This window comes from Penicillium bovifimosum (genome assembly GCF_028826915.1).
Source record: "Penicillium bovifimosum strain IBT 22155 chromosome Unknown utg000001l_segment0_segment0, whole genome shotgun sequence".
Lineage (NCBI taxonomy): Eukaryota > Fungi > Ascomycota > Eurotiomycetes > Eurotiales > Aspergillaceae > Penicillium > Penicillium bovifimosum.
Window position 1 is genome coordinate 1,833,758 of NW_026622710.1, and position 20,803 is coordinate 1,854,560.

The 20,803-nt window shown below is 49.7% G+C and overlaps 8 protein-coding genes across 8 annotated transcripts; 2 read left to right on the plus strand and 6 right to left on the minus strand.

The window, feature by feature from the left end:
* Window positions 1–90: 90 nt before the first annotated feature.
* Window positions 91–1,548, minus strand: N7515_000693 (phosphotransferase family protein; the record flags this gene model as incomplete). Its single annotated transcript, XM_056661437.1, has 1 exon — window positions 91–1,548. One exon carries the CDS (start codon window positions 1,546–1,548, stop codon window positions 91–93), a length of 1,458 nt encoding a protein of 485 aa, XP_056526603.1.
* Window positions 1,549–2,489: 941 nt separating this feature from the next.
* On the minus strand, window positions 2,490–3,650 carry N7515_000694 (uncharacterized protein; the record flags this gene model as incomplete). Its single annotated transcript, XM_056661438.1, has 3 exons — window positions 2,490–2,792; window positions 2,853–3,083; window positions 3,153–3,650. The coding sequence occupies 3 exons, from the start codon at window positions 3,648–3,650 to the stop codon at window positions 2,490–2,492; spliced, it is 1,032 nt and encodes a 343-aa protein (XP_056526604.1).
* Window positions 3,651–5,859: 2,209 nt separating this feature from the next.
* On the minus strand, window positions 5,860–7,028 carry N7515_000695 (uncharacterized protein; the record flags this gene model as incomplete). The annotated part of the gene is made up of 3 exons (XM_056661439.1): window positions 5,860–6,309; window positions 6,366–6,663; window positions 6,772–7,028. The coding sequence occupies 3 exons, from the start codon at window positions 7,026–7,028 to the stop codon at window positions 5,860–5,862; spliced, it is 1,005 nt and encodes a 334-aa protein (XP_056526605.1).
* Window positions 7,029–8,199: 1,171 nt separating this feature from the next.
* On the plus strand, window positions 8,200–9,107 carry N7515_000696 (uncharacterized protein; the record flags this gene model as incomplete). Its single annotated transcript, XM_056661440.1, has 2 exons — window positions 8,200–8,426; window positions 8,474–9,107. 2 exons carry the CDS (start codon window positions 8,200–8,202, stop codon window positions 9,105–9,107), a joined length of 861 nt encoding a protein of 286 aa, XP_056526606.1.
* Window positions 9,108–9,499: 392 nt separating this feature from the next.
* N7515_000697 (uncharacterized protein) lies at window positions 9,500–10,569 on the minus strand (the record flags this gene model as incomplete). Its single annotated transcript, XM_056661441.1, has 2 exons — window positions 9,500–10,292; window positions 10,340–10,569. 2 exons carry the CDS (start codon window positions 10,567–10,569, stop codon window positions 9,500–9,502), a joined length of 1,023 nt encoding a protein of 340 aa, XP_056526607.1.
* Window positions 10,570–11,490: 921 nt separating this feature from the next.
* N7515_000698 (uncharacterized protein) lies at window positions 11,491–12,443 on the minus strand (the record flags this gene model as incomplete). The annotated part of the gene is made up of 2 exons (XM_056661442.1): window positions 11,491–11,977; window positions 12,031–12,443. The coding sequence occupies 2 exons, from the start codon at window positions 12,441–12,443 to the stop codon at window positions 11,491–11,493; spliced, it is 900 nt and encodes a 299-aa protein (XP_056526608.1).
* A 1,325-nt stretch (window positions 12,444–13,768) lies between these two features.
* Window positions 13,769–18,562, plus strand: N7515_000699 (uncharacterized protein; the record flags this gene model as incomplete). Its single annotated transcript, XM_056661443.1, has 3 exons — window positions 13,769–14,110; window positions 14,169–16,706; window positions 16,763–18,562. 3 exons carry the CDS (start codon window positions 13,769–13,771, stop codon window positions 18,560–18,562), a joined length of 4,680 nt encoding a protein of 1,559 aa, XP_056526609.1.
* Window positions 18,563–18,658: 96 nt separating this feature from the next.
* On the minus strand, window positions 18,659–20,008 carry N7515_000700 (UDP-Glycosyltransferase/glycogen phosphorylase; the record flags this gene model as incomplete). Its single annotated transcript, XM_056661444.1, has 1 exon — window positions 18,659–20,008. One exon carries the CDS (start codon window positions 20,006–20,008, stop codon window positions 18,659–18,661), a length of 1,350 nt encoding a protein of 449 aa, XP_056526610.1.
* Window positions 20,009–20,803: the final 795 nt, after the last annotated feature.

A 20,803-nucleotide genomic window follows, 5' to 3' on the forward strand; every position in this document is an offset into this window, starting at 1 on the left:
GAACCCTGTGGGTTCTGTCTCGTTGGCGCTATTCTCCACTTCGTCATTGTTGTTCTTGTGGGTAATGTGCCCTTCATCTGCTTCCACGTTTTATTCATCTGCCTCTTCTCTCTGTCTCGTTAATTGCTGGCGAAAAGCCAGAGTATACTCATCGGGGTCCCATGCTAGAGCCCTGGTTTTCATCTCTTTCAGCTTTCGTGCCACCAGTTGTTCCATCTCATACTTTTCCTTTTCATCCAGCAGGCTGACTCTCTCTTCCCATGCTTCCTCGGGGTTCTCCGTAGGCCCGAAAAAGCGTGAGTCAATCTTCTGCCAGTAGATTGTATGAAAGGCGAAGCTGTGCAACACTGCGTACGTTACCCAGAAATCCCCACTCTCCCAACTTTGGCCCATAGGACCGGAGAGCCGCTGGTCCTCTTTCAAACGACCCTGTTGGATCGCTATGTCTTCACAGTCCTTCATCACCTTGAGGAACGTCTTGAGACGGTAATCAAACACTCTTGTCCAGTCCTCAATGCCCTTTGACCAGTACTCGGGTTTCTCAATAAGCAGCCACCAAGGCGGCGCATAAGAAAATTCAACAGGTGCCGCGTAGGTGAACTCCCAATCCACCACACCGACAATTTGCATATTCTCATGGAGTAGTACATTGGCCGGGCGTAGATCATCACACCAGATTTTGAAAGGTCCTTTCTCGAGTGATGGATTTGTGAGCCGCTTGTCCTTTGCGAGCTTACAGAAAAGCTTCCGCGCCACAAATTTCCGCCGACAGTCATCTGCAGACTCCACCGCATCGTTCCTTTGATGTATTAGATGCTCAATGTTGAGATGCGCAAGGGCTTCGAGATATGAGGAGGCTGTATTGAATGTAGTATGTAGATCGGGGAGCTTCGACCGGGGCAAACCTCCCAGCCGTACCAGTTCATTCATGTTCATTGACAAAGGCCGCCTCGCTACTTTCCAAGTGAAGTCATCGATCTGGTTCAGAGAGCCTATGTGAGGCAAAGAGGGCATGGAAAGCTGAAGAAGAATATCCGCTAGTTGCCCATAGAGCATCTCAAGCCTATCTTCAGCGATGTTCGGGTCCAGAATTCCACGTTCCTCTATCGGACATCCCGGTGTGTTGAGGGCGTCGTACATTTTCGTTTCGTGTTCGATATATTCCATTATGATAAATGGGCTCAGTTGAAGGGGGCTCTCCTTCTTGGTACCTGAGTGGATAACGAAAGGGACGGGTATCGACGTTTGATCTGCAAGATATCGCATCACAGCAACCTCATTGACGACTTTTTCCTCAGGGAAAAAAACGGCACCGGGCTGCGACAACCGTATAACCGTCGCACCATTTCGGTACTTCAGCCGTAACAAGATATTATAGGAACCTTTCCTGAGTATGGCAAATTCGGTGACTTCGCCTCTATTGTGGATAAGGATAAAGTCTGCAATCGGCCGCAACATGTCAACTTCAAGAAATTGAACTAGCCAACTGTCAGATGTTTCTTCGGCTTGCTCCCAGGCCACGTCATCGGGGCACATTCGAGTTTGCATGATTGTGTCGCAGTGTAGAAGAAATAATGTGCAAGATTTATTCACGTGTGAAGCCACGTGATATTGCACGTGCAAGGCCAAGACGCTCCTGGACTCAGACCTGGAGTGCTTTCGGGATATTCTGTTCGGAGCACATATCTTGAGTGGTAAAGAGAATCAACGAAAATCATGGCAATGATGGCAGAGTAAGGAAAGGGGCCAAGGGTCTTAGGGCTTGTCTCAAGTATTGTTCTTGGAGCGGGCTTAGGATTCGAATGAGTTGGCCCCTATCACATTCACCCATACGGTGGGAATTGTCACCCCATTCTCACCTCTCTCACCCTAGTCTCAAAATTTCTCACCCATAATACCCGCACTGACCCTGGAGTGCCGCTTGGGTGCTAGAGGCAAACTGAGTATTGACTGTGCAGAATATGTGGCTTAAGTACGACTGAGCGGACGGGAAGCCCTGTTTTCCACACCCTATGGTCGTATGTGGTAGGTACAACAGTGAATACACAGTAGTACAACAGTGAACAGAGTTATATCGAATAACAAAATAATTTACGATACGCATATTGTGTCTGGGACCAGCCAGAGTGTCTCGCAATAGGTCCACGATAGACTGTCTGCATGCTTCTCGCATTCCCCGTTGTATGGTGTGCCTAGTAAAAAGAATGTTACGTTTGGGTGGCGGACCTCGCTGTGCGAGGGTCTGAAATTTTGGTAAAAAATGTAAGGGCCGGTTAGGTATGTTGTAATGACCATGAACAATCTGGATATTGAAGAGGGGAACCCTCGAAGGCTCTGTCTCGCCGCCTACACTCTACACCGGGTCTGGAGGAGTGTGCTCTGACTCTCTGAGGTACACCGGTCAATCCAGCAGACAGTATTCATTTAAAACCGTATTGCACAAGCAATCACAATTTCCATTCACAAAGTAATTCATACAGTGCTCCCTGTCACTTTTTCATAGCCCGTTCAAGCTCAAGAAGTTGCTTAGCTGTATCTGTGAATGTTTCCCCCTTGGGCCGCCCCCGACCCAAGTCTCCGAATACTTCAATGGCTTCATCAACGCCAAATCGTGGCACTGGGCCAACAATCCCACTGTTTTCTCCCACGCGCTCCTTCAATTCAGGAATCTTGCGAAGGTGGTCAGCTATCTCGTCGAAAGACATTGGTTGTCCAACAACAAAGCGCTTATTGGCAGCAGCTGGGTTTGTGAGTGCCGCAATGTGCATTTCAGCAAGGTCGCGGACATCAATCTAGCAGGCAAATTAATATCCTGTGCATTCTCAGATGGCTGGAGATTCATCGGTACTTACAGATCCTGGGAAGACTGTTGCAGGGACTTTGCCATTGTCCTTTGCGCTGTTCATGATGGAGTAGATTTGGTTGGTGCTGAAATTGAGCCTGTCGAGACTGGAAACCTTTTGAACCATTGGTCCGAAGATGAGAGGCGGCATAAAGTTCGTTACAGTAAAGGATGGCTTTTTTTCTTCGACGAATTTCCACACTGTCTTCTCAGCAACTTTTTTCCCGACACAGTAAGAAATCTAGAACCATTCCGAGCAATTAGCATTCATTATAATCAGTCAGCAACGGTAGAACAGGAGTAGACACACAAAGCTGTTTTGAAGCTTGATTGCATCCTCCCTATCCAGGGGTAGCCATTGATCATTTCCAAGAACACGGCTGCTGACGTCTTCTGCCGCGCCTGTTGTAATGGCATTGAGACTGCCTGTTATGGCAATAGCTTTGACATTCTTTCCGAGCGTATGTGCCGAAGTTAGCAGACCCGAATTTCCAAGAACAGATGGCTTTTCAAAATGTTCGACAAAGTCGGTGTTTGCAGGATCATCGAGTAAAGGTGCCGCCACATGAATCACATAGTCAATTTCAGGGTACTCCTTGAAAACGGTGTCGAAAGCCCCAGGTTTTGTGAAGTCAGGCACGACGGAAAATATTAAGACATCCTTCCATTCGGGATGAGCGGACAACATCCCATCGGCTGAACGTTGGGAGCGAACAGTTGCAATAACACGGTGTCCATGTTGGAGCAACTGGGCCAACACTGTTGATCCAACAAAGCCAGAAGATCCGGTTATAAGAGTTGTAGGCATGGTGAGTATTTCACGGGTGAGTTTAGGCAGAGTCAAGTATACGAGCTGGGAGACGTTTCATGTGTTTCTTGGCTGCTCTTATGTAGTTGGCTACAGTCAGTTGATGATATCACGAGTCATCGGTCTAAACATCCGCGATGGACCGAGTTGGGCCCGGACTTCCGGCTCAAAGGCCAACCAGCAGTTGAGCTATGGGCCCGTACCGTACCAGACCCCAGGGCGCGGACTAGCCCACAGGCCACGGCCCACGGCTCATTAACCGTACCAAGCTTAGCCTAGCGTCCAACACAGCTTCGTGTTGGTACGCCCCACCCACGAATCGATTTAACCAATGATCTTTTCCTTTCTGTAACAACTTTCAACAGCTTTCATGCTACACCCACGATGTCAGGGCAAAATACAATCATAAAAATGGAAATTTCAAAGGCTCTCCGTGCCTATCGTTAGTCTACCGCTTTCCCGCGGGAGGTTGCTGCACTAAAGGATAATTTGGCGAGGGCTGATGCCGCCAGAGCGAAGGCAGATAAGTCAAAGAATGGGAGATCGATTTCTGGTTATAGTTAGTGGCTGTACTCCGTATCCTATTACCAATTTCATGCGAATCGGAGCATTGTGCACCGAGATAAAGCCGATTTTATGGAGCTAAAGCAAGCTCAGCAGCGCCCTTAGGAGTCAAGATATTGGGCTTTTCTTTCGACAATATGCACGAAGAACCTTTGGCATTTGGACTTCTATCACTATGGGTTTATTTTACCTCGACATCGTGGGCGTAGCATGAACGCTGTTGAAAGTTGTTACAGAAAGGGAAAAAAACAATTGATTCGTGGGTGGGGCGTACCAACACGCGGAAGCTGTGTTACAGTGTTGGGCAGTTGGACGCTTGGTACGATTAGTGGGGCCCCATGAGGCTCCCAAATCCAATAAAGCCCCGGATAAATACGGTCTTGGCACTTATTAGGTAACCCTGAATCATCGGTCTTCCTGAATGTACTCCGTAGTTAAAGAAAGGCAAAACATTAACTATGACATTAGTCATATATTGCTAAGATCCAGAACGAAGTCGTCGACTCTTAATAACTTCTTTAACCATGGGAAGTCGTCTCGTAACTAGGGGACTTATACGAGATGCTGAACAATGACCCGGTTCTGTCCTGAGCTCTTCATGCACGACGACATGGTTGCCATAGAGACGACGTCACGACTTCAATAATGCTGACCAATGCTTATTAAACGTGTGCTGTGTATATCTGATCTGACCTATCTGTTCAGCTTGAGAAACTAGATCCTGCATGAGGTTTTGCAAATCAATTTACTTACAGCATTGAACAGTATGTCGGCCCACCCAGGGGAGAAGACTATGATTCTAGTGCGTGTCACAGTTGAGCCGCACAACATACCCAAGTTCCTAGAGGCATTTCATGAATGTTTCGAAAACTGTATCAAAGAGCCAGAATGTGAACGCTTCGAAGTATTTGGTGTTCCGTCCAAAAAGGGTGAATTTTGCTGGGTTGAGACATGGAAGGGAAGTAAGGATTGGTTCATGACAGTGAGTTATCACACCAGATTTCATACAAGGAACGGAGTATATAACAATCTACAGGTACAAATGAATCGACCATATTATGAGCCTTATACTGCAATCACCAAGCCTATGTGGACCACACCCCGTAAGTCTCAATCGTTCTTGGCCGAAGGTCTGTCGCCTAATCCAGGATGTGGATAGGTACTATCGAGTTCCTTGAACACCAGCCCGCTTTCCCAACTTATATGCAGTAGGACGAGGTCTACTGACCCTATTCGGGGCATGCCGCCTAGTTGGTGGAAGAGATTTTTGAGGAAGTGAGCGAGGTTCCATCTGTCATGTACAATCCAGAACAAATCCTCGGGCAGATTGGTCACCTACCAAAGATATGACAATGCCATAATCTCAACAGTGTCGAGGGTATCCAAGTACATGAGACATAGGTTGTAGCAAAGCATCGAGGGGCTTTATGTTTGAAGGATGTTATGTATTCGGTATTATACCTAGGACTTCTCAGCACAGAATTGGTCTGCATCACTTCGGAGCAGCGCTGTTTAGTCATTTTGAGTACTCAAAGAGTCAGACAAGCACAATTATGCTCACATCTAGCTAATCATCTTGATGTTGACAACAGCAAGTTGGTATCAGAACATCATAAACCACGACTTCGGTCGAATATCCCATGATTCAATTTCCTTCGCCCACATATGGAGTTCTCTTCCGAGAGTAAGGTGGAATAAGATAATATAGCATGCCGTGGATGATAGACGCACACAACGGTGCTATCCAATGTATCCAATGATAAGAAGCAAAATGCGAACCAACCATTGCCCCGAAGCATCGTGCAGGGTTTCCAGCTTGTAACTTGTTAGACCCCCAAGCAATGTAGGGTTGACTTAGAGACTTACAAAACCCAGTGTATCCAGGACGGCTGAACCCCGTCACAAAGGTACACATTCCTAGAACAATGCCAACAAAGATAGGGCCTAAGGCCGGCCCAAATACAGAGCGCTGTCGAGGATCAAGGCCGACACCGAACGAAAGAAAGATCAAGGCGAGATCTGTAGTGAATTCTATGGCGAATGCGCTGCCCGCTGAGACTTTGGTGGTATCGATAAAGCAACCTGGCACGATGAACTGGATATGAACGTCAGCATGAGGGTCTTACCGCGACCTAAAGGAGTGAGAGGTACAGATCTGGTGTCGAGGCTCGCTCTTAACAGCAAACCCCCAATAGCCCCCCCGAAAACCTGAAAACCGACATACAGAATGCATCGTGGCAAGGTCGCTAGTCGTCCGAAGAATGTGGCGATGGTGATGGTAGGGTTCAGATGCGCGCCGGAAACTGGGCCGGCAGCGAAAATGAATAAAGGAAGAACCAGGATCGCTGTAAGGCCACCAAGTAGGCTGGGGACAAGGGCACCGGTCGCAAAGATGCTTCGCAGTGTTATCATATAATCCTTAGCCACAGAGGGAGCGACCGAGAATTTACTTCACCGTTTCACTCAGGCCCACAGCTATGAAGCAGGTCAAGTATACCAATAAACAAGTTCCTAGTGCTGTGAATATTAATTTCATAATACATTTGTTAGGGTTCACGGACCTATAGCTTCAACAGCAGCGGCCTTCCATAGCGCTACATGTAGAAAATGTCGCAGAGATAGAGCATCCTTTAACGGGATCCAGGGAGCAGCGTCAGGAGACTGCTGCAACAATTCTATATGCGCACTGTTGGTTTTGTCCACTGAGAACTCTTGATTGGCACCAATGCGCCCAGCGAATGGGACGACGGTGGTCGGCGAAGGTAATTCGTCGGTATCAGGTCCGCTTCTCCAGAGACTGACGTTTGAGAGCATGTCGAAATCTTGAAGTGAGATATTGGTTCATGGAAAGGCAAGATCTGGGGAGGGACGACGCTTAAGCCTTAGGACGGAAAATAAATCCTGAGGCTTACCAATTGTGTATGCATCGCTCACGAAGGGGGGATTTTCTAGACACGATCCATGACGTAAACTACCTATGAGGATGTCCCGTCAGACAAATAGATCTCTCCGACCCAGAGTTTATTATCGTTCAGGTAAGAGGGTAAGAGGGGAGCGAGTCAGGTAATCCTTAGTCAAGATTACCCGATAACTCTAACTTACCGGCAGATTGCCGAAAACAGCTACTCTTGAGTCATGATAGCGCATTAAGCATCAAACTACCTCAGTTCCTTCAGCCATCCCCCTGCAAGATGCGATAGATTTGGCTAACAACCTTTTAATCTGTTATCGATGTCGTGGACTCCATCCGCTTCAGTCGTTTTTGCTACTTCTTCACATGACTTTCCTTTCCGTTGCCTCAATTGCCGGTGGAAAGCCAATATATTCATCTGGGTCCCATGCAAGAGTCCTTGTTCCCACCTCTTTCAGCTTTCGACCCACCAACTGTTCCATCTCGTCCCTTTCCTGGTCATCCAGCAGGTCGAGCCTCTCTTTCCATGCCTCCTCGGCGTTCTCAGTAGGCCCAAAAAAGCGTTTGGTCGATCTTCTGCCAGTAAATCACATCAAAGGCAAAACTATGCAAAGTCTGAACATGCTGGGGTAAGGTAAGCGGGGCACCAGAAAACGCTCCTATTGCACCGCTGTGCTGTCACTCCCGCCCGCCCACATGGCTTTCCCCTTTCAGTGTCGGCTTGGATCGACTAACCACCCTCCCCTATCAGCTTAATTGTATCCACCTACACAAACCACACAGTACAACATACTTGTTGCCCAGCGTTTTCCAAGATCAAAGTTCATTTCACCAACCACTTGGTTCTCTACCAACTACAACTTGCTCATCGCTCGCTGTGGTCCTCCTGCACAAAAGTGGGTCACTTAGTTCTGATTCAAGATTGATCCGAGTTTCATTCTGAAGGTGGGTCCTTGTGGGGGCAATTGCGATTTAGCTGTTGAGAGGACTCCCCAATACGATCTGATCCGTCCATCCATGAATGGCGAATGCTGACATTAGTCGAGTCTAGATTAATTTGATTTTACCCCTGTAATGGCGTCCCCCGACCGTCCTCGTCTTCCCGAAGTGAAGGCTGCCCCCGAAGCCGCCGTGAATGCTCGTGGATCTGCATACTACCGGAAGAACGCTGTCTTCTTCTATTTTGAAGCCGACAACACCGGGGCCAAAGAGGATGTGACAACGCTTTGCAATTGCTTTGAGGATGTATTCGCCATACAGCCAACGGTAGTGGCACAGTGGCACTCGAGGCAGCAGATAAAGTGCCCGGGTTTACTCTAATGGGGATACTTACCTCCACTCTCGAAAGTATGGATCCGAGCAGGAACCCGCTACCGTCCCTGCTGGTCTTTGCATACGTCGGGCATGGCACAATTGACACCACCACGGGCAAGCTGAAGCTTGTTGCTGGCGGAACCCGGCAGAACATCCAGTGGCCCCTCATCCACAATTTCTTCGTCGTCCCCAACTACGTCACCGCCAATGTCGATTGCCTCAGCATTTTAGATTGCTGCTACCCAGGAGCGACCCGCCAAACAACTGAAAGGGCATACCAGGTTCTTTCTACATGCGGCGCCGATAAGATAAATCGGTCGCGATCTGGCGGCGGGGCGTCGTTTTCACGACGTTTCTACCGTGCCGCCTGTGATCTGAAGGCGAACGAGAAACCCTTTGCCACGCTTGAAGATCTCGTCGCGGAGATCAACCGTGAGAAGCCCAGTGGGAGCCCAGATGCCTGGCTCACCTACCATGGAGGAACCCAGCTAATTGCAATCCCATTCAAGGGCACTTCTTCTGCATCTGTGCAACAAGCACTGCAGAATCTGAGCCTGCCGAGCCCGGCGGCCACCACGGAAAGCACTCTGGTCGAACTCTCGATTGCTGGGTCTCCTGCGCAGATTCTACAGGAGTTCCAAGATGTTATCGCGTCTTTGCCTGTCTAATTCCGTGTTGAGATCGTCGACGCATATGAATCCACATCAGTCCTTTTCCTACTGCGCATGTCCCAACCGGCACATCTGCGGTTGTCGTCTACGCTTGACTTACGATGGATTGGAAAGATTCACTTAGGCCGGGTAAGTATCCGACCCCCTTAAGCGCACCAAGCATCTGTAATGTGGAGATAGCCCCCCCTGCAATAATGCCACAAGACACACGGAGGAAGTATTCAGCTAGTAAATACAGTCTCAACGGGAGGAAGGCCCAAAGGGAAAACTATAATGGGGCTCGTATCCCCTTTTGGGGGCTAGGGCGGATATTCTCTTTGACCATAAGAACAGGCTGGGAAGCTATAAATCGCTAGTTTCATTGAGGTCATTCAATTCTCAGTTAATCTTCAAAAGTACTTTGCTGGCCTAATCAATGATGGCCCGTGAATCTTTCTAATCCATCGAAAGTCAAGCGTAGACGACAACCGCAAATGTGTCGGTTGGGACATGCGCAGTAGGAAAATGACTGTTGTGGATTCATATGCGTCAACGATCTCAACACGGAATTGGGCAGGCAACGACGCCCTAACGTCTTGGAACTCCTGTAGAATCTGCGCAGGAGACCCAGCAATCGAGAGTTCGACCAGAGTGCTTTCCGTGGTGGCCGCCGGGCTCGGCAGGCTCAGATTCTGCAGTGCTTGTTGCACAGATGCAGAAGAAGTGCCCTTGAATGGGATTGCAATTAGCTGGGTTCCTCCATGGTAGGTGAGCCAGGCATCTGGGCTCCCACTGGGCTTCTCACGGTTGATCTCCGCGACGAGATCTTCAAGCGTGGCAAAGGGTTTCTCGTTCGCCTTCAGATCACAGGCGGCACGGTAGAAACGTCGTGAAAACGACGCCCCGCCGCCAGATCGCGACCGATTTATCTTATCGGCGCCGCATGTAGAAAGAACCTGGTATGCCCTTTCAGTTGTTTGGCGGGTCGCTCCTGGGTAGCAGCAATCTAAAATGCTGAGGCAATCGACATTGGCGGTGACGTAGTTGGGGACGACGAAGAAATTGTGGATGAGGGGCCACTGGATGTTCTGCCGGGTTCCGCCAGCAACAAGCTTCAGCTTGCCCGTGGTGGTGTCAATTGTGCCATGCCCGACGTATGCAAAGACCAGCAGGGACGGTAGCGGGTTCCTGCTCGGATCCATACTTTCGAGAGTGGAGGTAAGTATCCCCATTAGAGTAAACCCGGGCACTTTATCTGCTGCCTCGAGTGCCACTGTGCCACTACCGTTGGCTGTATGGCGAATACATCCTCAAAGCAATTGCAAAGCGTTGTCACATCCTCTTTGGCCCCGGTGTTGTCGGCTTCAAAATAGAAGAAGACAGCGTTCTTCCGGTAGTATGCAGATCCACGAGCATTCACGGCGGCTTCGGGGGCAGCCTTCACTTCGGGGAGACGAGGACGGTCATAGATGGAAGCCATTATGAGGGAAGATGATCTAGGCTCAATGATTAATGTCAGCATTTCTGAAGGGATCGGATCGTATTGACACAGACAGCTCAGGAGTTTGGAATTCAACAACTTTTCAACAGCTAAATTGAAATTGTCCCCACTCCATCTGCAAAAAGAAAATTGGATTAATTCAAATCCACTGACTCACCCTTATCATCCTTGTGCAGGAGGCTTAGAAAAGCGCTGGGTGATGACACCCTTTTTGATGGAAGCGAAAGCGAAACGAGAAATCCATGGATCATGATGAGCGCTATGAGAGATGAAGAAGATGATGAAGGGAAGAGGAGAAGATGGATGAAAGGGAGAAGAACTGACTGGGTGAGAAGCGGTCTATATATACCTATGCGAGAGAGCAGTGGTCATATGACCAAATGGACACCCCGGGCACCTACGAGGCTACGACCAACCACATCTCGGGCATGATCTCAACAGTTCAAATACTCTCTCTCCTTTGTGGGTAACATGGGTATCAATATGGAATTATGGATCACCCCAATCTCAATGCTTCCGGTAAACGCTAAGTCTCCAACCTGCGAGATCCACCGCTTAAACATTACCTTCGGCAGCGGCTTCCGGGCATCGTCATGCCATCTACAGCCATCTCTTGGGTAGGAATTTTGATAACAGCCATAGATCCAGTGGCTATCTCTTCTCGAAGCCAGTGAAACCTGATAGCGATGTGTGCTTTTTAGTCCTTTTGTTGACAGCGCAACACATGAAAGGAGCGCACTGGATCAATTTTTTGAAGAGTAAGATTCTGCTGCAAGATACAGAACTTATTATTATATTCTTACACAAGATACAGAACTTAGGTGATAGCAAGTCTCTCAATTAACTACCGACAGACGCAGAGATTACTTAAAAAGACCATAAATTAGGTCTTTCCGCCCTTTAGAAACTAGGGTTGCACGCCCTCCATCGAATGATCTCGTCCATACGTTCCTCATTCTCGATTTGGTTGTTACCGGCGAGATCTATTGCCTTCTGCAGCGTCACCGTGAGCTTAGGCTCCCCCTCTTTCTCCCCATTCCCTCCATCGTCACCTGTTCCTTTGGAATAGGAGGCTTGAATAACGCGTACTTGACGAGCGCCAAAAAAAAAGATCAATAACGCAGCGATGTTGGGAGAATCCGAGAAGGCAGGCTGACGGGACCGAATGCCAATAATCTGCACTAACGCCGAAAGCTCGCTCGCGAGTATGTTATCCTCGTCAGGGCAGTCGAAACTGAAAATGGCCATCTGTAGATGGGGATAGAGTGTTTCCTGGAAGTCGCGATCTCGAACGCACATTTCTTCTAGGCTCAGCACGTACCATCCCCAGATAAATGGGTGACCGGGTGTGAAAAATTGATCAACCTTGTAAAACTCATTTTCCCCGCTGAATTAGTGGATTTTAGCGAAGGCATTTGAACCGGGAAGGGAGGCACATACTTAATCGGTAACCAGGGCCTAATCATACTTAGCGACACCCCGGGATCTGTACGCGGAAGATCGGCACGGTCCGAGTAATTAGAAGTGCGGGCATCAATAGCATACCATAGATCAATGCAAAAGGACTTACGTTGTTGGTGACGTTTGAGCATGTCAAGATTTTCAACCGCCTCTAGATCGAGCGTCAGTAGCTTGTTAAGTGATTGAGGCTCTGCCAGCGTGAGCTTGTCGAGTTTATCCCATGGCTCAAACCAGGAGGCATCATCTGTATCCTTGTCGGAGACTAGCTTAATATTCAGTGGAGCCAAGTCTGAAGTTGTGTACTTCAGCTTTGTCGTTTTCGGGGTCTTGGAGTTGACCACGAGTCGATTCCACTGGTCCCATGGTTTCGAGCGTAGCTTGCGGGGTGGCATACTGTTAAGACGATCGTAGTAAGTGAGAGACAGACAAAGTGACTACTCTGTAAAGGTTCGCGAAGCTGATAGTTAAAGACTAAGTTGGAGGTTGTCAGCCTGTCAGGGTGAAGTCAGCACTCACGTGACCTGACTGTCACCTGACCGCTATTCCCCCACAGATAGCTAGTTCTTCCTTCTCCTTTTCTCTCCTCCTCTCCAGCGCATTTAGGGTTACTTAAATGCATAATGCATTTACTTCCTTCAAGTGCTTTTCACGCGAGAATCCTATGGAGCTTCATTATGACGCCTTCGTAATGGTACCCCAGGGACCAGTGCTCCGGAGAGAATTTGCATGATTTGCTTTCTCCTGATGCCTGAGGCAACTGCAGGCAACGAAGTGTGTCACAGGTTCATAACTCTCTTATGAATATTGTGACAGAAATCTGACCTTCTTGTATTCAGAGGGCAGTGAGACAGGCAACCCGAAAGGGGTATGACCACAGGCAGGCGACTGGAGACAGTGAGGAATAGCTCTCTGGGGTGGCTACCGACGACGAGGATGCGAAGGAGTAGGACTGTAGGACGCATTGCGAACAAACAGTTGTCAGCTTGGAGCTGGGCCTCGCGAGTGAGTCGCGACACATTCGACAAAATCACTTGAAGGACTGGGAGAGTGGAGGTGCCCTGTGTCACGAGGATCTCCTACACGAAATGCATACCCACAGGCAAGCAGGGAGATAAATCACAATCACTCAAAAGAAGAATCTAGATCGAACATTGATACGAGACGAACTAAAATCTGTTCAGCTCCGGCGATACGTCAGTTTTAGCCTTTTAGGGTTTAGTTCCCAACCTTGGAAGAGTTCGGACTGAAGCCCACTAGGTTCGCCACTAGCCCCACTTACTAGGCCTGAGATCCATAGTGTCGGGTCCAGGGGCTGCGTGGCCCACCCAATATTACACTAGTTGCCCTCAGTAGATCAGATTGGACCTTACATGTATGTACGGAGTAACGGAGGACAGCTGAACCATGACAAATAACATGATACACAGGAATCTCGTCTGTGCGAAGCAACAAGCATACGGGGCACATCTACGGTATTTTCTATGGTATTTAGAATGTGATGAGAAGACGTGTTCAGCATGGATCTCTGATACATAATGACGATCGGGCAAGCACCCCCCTTACCTACAGTAGTCTCGTACCCATATGTAAAGTCTGGATCCACACGTGGACAAACGCTCTCGCACTCCTTTAACCTAAACCTACGAAAGTCGGAATCCGACACATGCTTCGTTGACCAGTCCTTCCATTTCGAAAAGGTGTTCCCTCTGTATGGAAAATGAACTTCCAGCTTGAGGTTGCGTCGACTGCGACGCTTGCAGTGAGCGTCATAGTCTTCGCCTCAAGTGGTTGGTATTCCATATCCATCATTGCCCGAAGATTGACGGGGAAGTCAGAATCATGGCTCAGTGGATCGCCAACGAATAATGCACTATATGAAGACGAAGATGGGAGGGCAACTGAAGCATCTACCAAGGCGTTTTCGGATAAATGGCAGCGGCTGATTCTGGCTCTGCTATCAGCTATATGGGTTGGTTGCGCGCTGTCTCTGGCTATCATCACGTTGATCCCGTCACGGAGTCCATTGCTTGTCCCATTCTGGCTACTGGGCCTCAACTCGGTAAGGTTCATCATTCTTATTGGGATTTTGTAGTTCGTTGGTACTGACGATTGCATAGTTCGTACTCTGCCTCGAAACGGTCGCTTTTTTCGCTGTGCCATCCTCCGTGGACCGGTACAATCTTGCCATCTACGCTTTCTGGACAAGCAATCTCACCGGTACGCTTCCCGGCATCGAACTCTACGCTTTCGGATCTCTGCCAGGTTGGACAAACTACGCCCAGTTGGAAAGTCCTACGACTTGGCTCCTTCTTGCGCAGATCACAGCGGGACTCTTGCGAAGTGTGTGCTGCCTCTTGATCCCCCGTCGCCCTGACGTCTACCATAATGGCCAAGTAGTGGACCAAGAGTTCTCCGGCAGTCTCTTGAGTCGCTTCACGTACAGCTGGGTGAATGAGTTGCTGGAATATACCCGGCGGAATAGGTGTGATATGGAAATTGACAATCTTCCCCACCTACGGTCCTCCGGGCGTGCAGAGAACCTGCACACGCGCTTTGAACAAGTACAGGGAGGGAAAAGTCTCTGGAAAGCCATCCTATTGGCGCATTGGCCGTCGCTCCTGCAGCAGTATGTGCTTGGTTTATGTCAGTGCGTGTTGAGTTTTGGCCCACAGGTCGCACTCTATGGTATTCTGAAATCATTGGAAAATCGGTCAGCAGCTTCATGGGACGAGATCCAGTCGTGGCTGTGGGTAGCCGCGCTAGGATTGCTCTTGTTGTTTGGATCCGGTGTTGACTCGTGGCTCTGGTGGATCACATACTCGAAACTGGCAGTTCCTGTGTACCAGGAGTTGACAGCCACTGTGTTTGCGAAAGCAATGATATGCAAAGACGTGAAGCACACTACAACCGCTAAGCAATCCGCAGGGGTGGAGGGCCCCGAAGAGCAGAAAGACTGCGGCCGGAATACGATCAACCTGGCTGCCGTAGATGCCAAGCGCGTGTCAGATTTCGCCATGTTTAATCATCAAATCCTGATTTCCGTCGCGCAACTGGTAATTTCATCGGCTTTCTTGGTCAGCTTGATTGGATGGCGCAGCCTGCTGGCGGGAATTACCGTGGCTGGGCTGATGATGCCGGTTAATGCCTACGTCACGAGACGGTACTCAGACGCGCAAGAGGAGCTCATGAAGGCGACGGACAGGCGCACGAAGTTGCTGACCGAGGTGTTGCGAGGCATCCGACAGATCAAATTTTCCGCCATGGAACAACAATGGCAGGACCGCATTACTGAGAAGCGCAATGCAGAGCTAGCCGTGTTATGGAAGACGTCGCTGTACAACAGTGTCCTGGTGTTCATCTGGATCTCGGTCCCAGTTATGCTTTCGGCCGCTTCGCTCTCAGTGTATGCGCTAATCCATGGTGAACTGACTCCGTCCATTGCCTTTACTTCCATGTCCGTTTTTGTATCCTTGGAGAGCTCGCTGTCGTCCTTGCCAGAGATGCTCGCACGTGGGCTGGAGGCCAAGGTCAGCATAGATCGCATAAATGCATATATCACGTCTCCTGAGAAAGAGATCCATACGACAGATGTGGATCAGATTTCGTTTGAGGATGCAGCGATCACGTGGCCGAGCGACGGCGCGGCAGATGGACCTGAACCGTCGGATAGCGAGCATCGCTTTGTTTTGTCCAATTTGACATTGCGCTTTCCCCCTAAAGCTCTGAGCGTGATTTCTGGAAAGACCGGGACTGGCAAGAGTCTCCTCTTAGCCTCTATACTCGGTGAGTGCGATGTGGTGGGCGGGTCCATCAAGGTGCCGCGTGCACCCTCGCTTGATGAGCGGTACGACGATCAGGCCACACCCACCAACTGGATCATCGATACGGCTGTTGCGTACGTGGCACAAAATCCCTGGATTGAAAATGCGACAGTCAAGCAGAATATTCTGTTTAGGTTACCGTTCGACGGGACACGATACCGCCAAGTACTTTTCGCGTCAGGACTGGATCGGGACCTCAGTATGTTCCCCGATGGCGAGTTGACCGATATTGGAGCCAATGGTGTTAATCTGAGCGGGGGTCAACGATGGCGAATCTCATTCGCACGTGCGCTATACTCGCGGGCCGGAATTCTGGTCATGGACGACATCTTTAGCGCCCTCGATGCCTACACCGGACGCCATGTCTACGAACATGGACTTACTGGGCCTTTGGGTCAGAATCGCACGAGGATCCTGGTCACTCATCATGTGGGACTATGCTTGCCTTCTACAGACTATTGCATTGTACTTGACAACGGAACCATGAAAGATGCAGGATCAGCCAAAGACTTGATCAACCGGGGAAGCCTGACTGATCTTCTGAATGAGACAAGCGTGACAGAGACACATGATGGCAAAGGCCAAGAGGTGTCAGTAGAAGATATTCCGCGACATGAAGAAGGACCTTCCAGCGCTACGGAACAAACGGCGAATTCCAACGACACAAATGCCGCAGGAAATGCTCCGCGCACATTCACATCGGAGGAGAAGCGCAAGACGGGAGCCATTTCCCTGTCTGTATACGCAGCATATATCGCACGTGGAAATCGGGTGTGGCTGTGGGCACTCGCTCTGCTTGGATATGCTTTGTACATGGCACTGATGATTGGCCGAGTAAGTTTTTTCATGGTATCTTCCCTCTTGATAACGGCTAACGGCTAGTGTTGTAGTCCTGGTGGCTTAACGTCTGGACGAACTCGCCCAATTCCCATGTTCATCATACGCATCCTGAATCAATCATGGGTTACAGTGTCTCAACCAAAGTCATATCAGTGCAAATCGACAGCAGCCTGCAATATTTCCTGGGTCTCTATGTGGCTATCTCCATTGCCGCCTGCGTGTTCGGGACAGTGCGATACCTAGCTGCAGTGGTCGCCACCATTGCCTCTTGTCGTCAACTATTCAACGACGTCCTAACTCCAGTGCTGCGTGCACCCCTTCGATGGCTTGACACAGTGCCAATGGGGCGCATCCTGAACCGTTTTACCTCGGACATGTACGTCCTGGACTCGAAGCTTGGTACCACACTGTCCACTTTAGTGGTTAGGGCCTCACAAATCGCGGGGATCTTGATCGCCGCCGTGATGGTATCTCCATGGCTCCTAGTGCTTGCCAGTGTACTACTGGTCTGCTGCCTGCAACTCTCCTCCACATTCCTAGTGGGTGCGCGTGAAATCAAGCGCCTTGAGAGCATTGCGAAAAGTCCCGTGTTAGAGCATTTTGGCTCAAGTCTGAGCGGGCTTCTCACCATTCGCGCGTTCGGCAAGACTGATGTGTACATCGACGGTATGCATGCGCGAATCGACCGCCACGCCCGAGCGTCCTGGTATGCATGGCTCTTCAACCGTTGGCTAGGTCTTCGCATGACATTTGCGGGTGCCGTATTTACAACCACCACGGCTGCGCTGGTCGTTTACATGCCCACCATCTCCGCCTCTATGGCTGGCTTTGTCATGAGCTTTGCCCTGCAGTTCAACTTCGCTGTCTCCCTAGCTATACGCTCTTATGCAACTTTGGAAATGGACATGAATGCGACCGAGCGTGTGCTAGAGTACGCCAGTCTCGAGACAGAGGACCAGGCCGGCCTACAACCCCCGGCGGCGTGGCCAACCCATGGCCGCATTGAGGTTCAGGATCTTGTAGTAGGCTACGCACCGGAGCTGCCACCTGTGCTCAATGGCCTCAGCTTTACTGTGGAGATGAACCAGCGTGTGGGCGTTGTGGGTCGTACAGGCGCAGGGAAATCGTCTTTAGCGCTGGCGTTGTTCCAATTCTTGAAGCCGCGACAGGGCCACATCTATATTGGTGGGTTGGATATCACAAAACTCAATCTACATGCTCTACGCAGCCGTCTGGCTGTTATACCGCAGGACCCGGTGCTATTTTCTGGCACTCTACGGTCCAACCTAGACCCTTTCGACGAGCATACGGATTTGGAGCTGTACAATGCCCTTGAGCGTGTGCACTTACTATCATTTGATGACACTGCAACGCTTCCCTCTATCTCTACGCCGGCCAGCTCCGTTAACTCATCCTGGCTTCTTGATATGGATGCCGGCAAGACTAACATGTTCTCCTCCCTGGAGTCCCCAATATCTGACGGGGGGATGAACTTGTCACAAGGCCAACGACAGTTGCTCTGTCTTGCACGTGCCATCGTGTCGCAGCCTAAGATCATGATTTTGGACGAAGCTACCTCGGCGGTGGACATGGAAACCGACGGCCTGATTCAGGAGTCAATCCGCACTGAATTTGGACGCAATGATTCATCGTTGTTGGTGATCGCGCATCGATTAAGCACAATTGCGGATTTCGATCGTATCTTGGTCATGGATGCTGGACGTGCGGTGGAATCTGGGACTCCGCGAGAATTGATGGAGATCGAGAGCGGGTTCTTCAAGACTCTTGTGGAAAACAGTGGCGAGAAGGCCGCGGTAGAGAAGGTTATATACGATCAGAGTTCAGACTAGACATAATTTCTAATACATGCTTGGGGCTGGAAAAGCGATGAAATCTATATCAGGACTTAATGAATGTTATCAATTCCACTTGCGTATCCCAATTGCTTACTTCTGAGCTAGCTCATCAACAAAAGCAACGATCTGGTCTAATGCGTTATACTCGGCATATCTCCCCTTGATTCCCAGACACTGCTCTTTTCTCTTCTGGTCGGACAAAATAGAGCAAACTGCCTTCTTGACGACGCCAGGCTCTACTCTTTCACATCCAAGATTAATGGCTGCCCCCATCGCAGCAGCCCGGGAATTGGTATAGTACTTGTCCAAATAGACACCGGCAAGGACCATTGGCACTGCAAGAGAAAGAGCCATCTGAACAGTTCCGTAGCCTCCATTGGATACCAAAACATCCGTGTACTGAAGCAGTGTATCGAAAGGGATGAAATCTGCCAACTTGACGTTGCTCGGCAGGTCAGCCGTTATCTTCGGCCCCCTAACCAAGGTAGCAATAACGGTGACATCCTCATCCTTGAGAGCTTCAATGGTGGGCAGAATCAGGTCTGTCGGGTCGTTGTTGACAGCCCCTTGACTGACAACCACAATCGGCTTCCTGTCGCTGCCTTGCGCGTGGATAACCTCGTCCCACCATTCAGGAAGGGATGAAGGAACGTTTCCTACGGTAGGAAGAGCGCCAACAAAATGGATCGATTCCGGGGCATCGCTCCGAGGGTACTCAAACTCTGGGATGGACAGAGCAAGATAGGCATCACAGCAAGTCCCTTGGCTATGCATAAAGCGTGGCAATGAGCGAAGCTTATCAGCAGGTACTCCCATTTCACGAAGAACATTCACGAAGTGCTGTTGGATTTCTTCTGATCTGTAGATGTCTTTCTTTGTTTCCCACATTTCCCCAACGCTGGCTGGGTGTGCCGACTGGGGAGGAATGCCCATGGTCCACGTGGCAGTATCCGCGGTCTCATGTGGAATAGGCGTGGTTCCAATTTTGATTACTCCGTTGGGCTTGATGGCACCGGGAGCACCGAGGTAGACCGGCAGCATAGCGCCGCAAATGATGTCATCCATGTAGATAACATTCGTCTGGCCTTCTTGTTGCAATGCCTTCAACACATCTTGGACGCTTTTGTATTCGTCTGGAATGGGGCCAATGAAGAAGTTCGTGAGAGCTGATACTTCCATCTCCTTAGCCCATGGAGGTGGAGGCTGGTTGAACTCAGGCTTGGTAGAGCTCCCACCAGCACGGCCTTGCATCGGCGCAAAGAAGGCACCGATGGACTCAATCTCATCGCGAACGGACGGACCTGCGAGAATAGTGACAGGGTATCCTCGCTTAATGAGATGCGCTCCAATAACTTTCGCTTTTTCCAGGTGTGAAAATCGGTGAGTGGAACCGATGACAACGTGCACTTGCGTCTTTGATACGGGCAGTGTTGGGCCCATTATGGAAGAGATGAGAGGTGCCGGGATCAGATAGAAAGAGACTGTAGAATCGAAGCTTCATAGATGGATGATTGGGGTGTGACCTCGGTGTTGCGCAAAATATGTAGCGTAGACCCCCACTTCTTCGGGTTAGAAAAATCTAACCTACAATACTAGTATTCACCTGGGTTTGATCACAGAGGGAGATTTTTCCTTCTGTACGGAGAGACCAGGGCGCTACGTAGTAAAACGAGTGATCAACACAGAGAAACACAGGACAGTTCGAATCAGTTACAGGTTGGAAACATACATGTCTCATACGTGCATACTTCAAATTACCGTAATACAAACGACTGGACTTTTGCCAGCCATAATACACGTCCTAATCAATGTATTTTATCACTCTCACGTGCCTCTTGGCGGCAGATGCTACCCCGCGCGTGGGAACAGTGACCATACATTCCGGTATACGGTAATGTTATGTCGTTTCTGATGCCAACAGCAGCTCGCTAGGTCACATAGGGGAGAAATCACCAGTACCAACCTCTCCAAGCCCCAAAACCCATGGAGTCGGTCGTGCCCCGCTGATGCCAACAGGAGTAATCACATTAGGCACATTAGGAAATGAGCATTTTAATTTTGCGCTGCATGGTGCTGATCCTACGGACGCTCATCACGTAGCTCGCCCGGGGGGCCCTACGTAATTACGAATTGATTTGCAGCTGGCAGGATGTTGATTTATTTCAATGAAGGTGCCCGAGAATTCCTCACTTGTCGTCATACCTTAGCAGTCCAGTCATACGTGACCGTCACCTT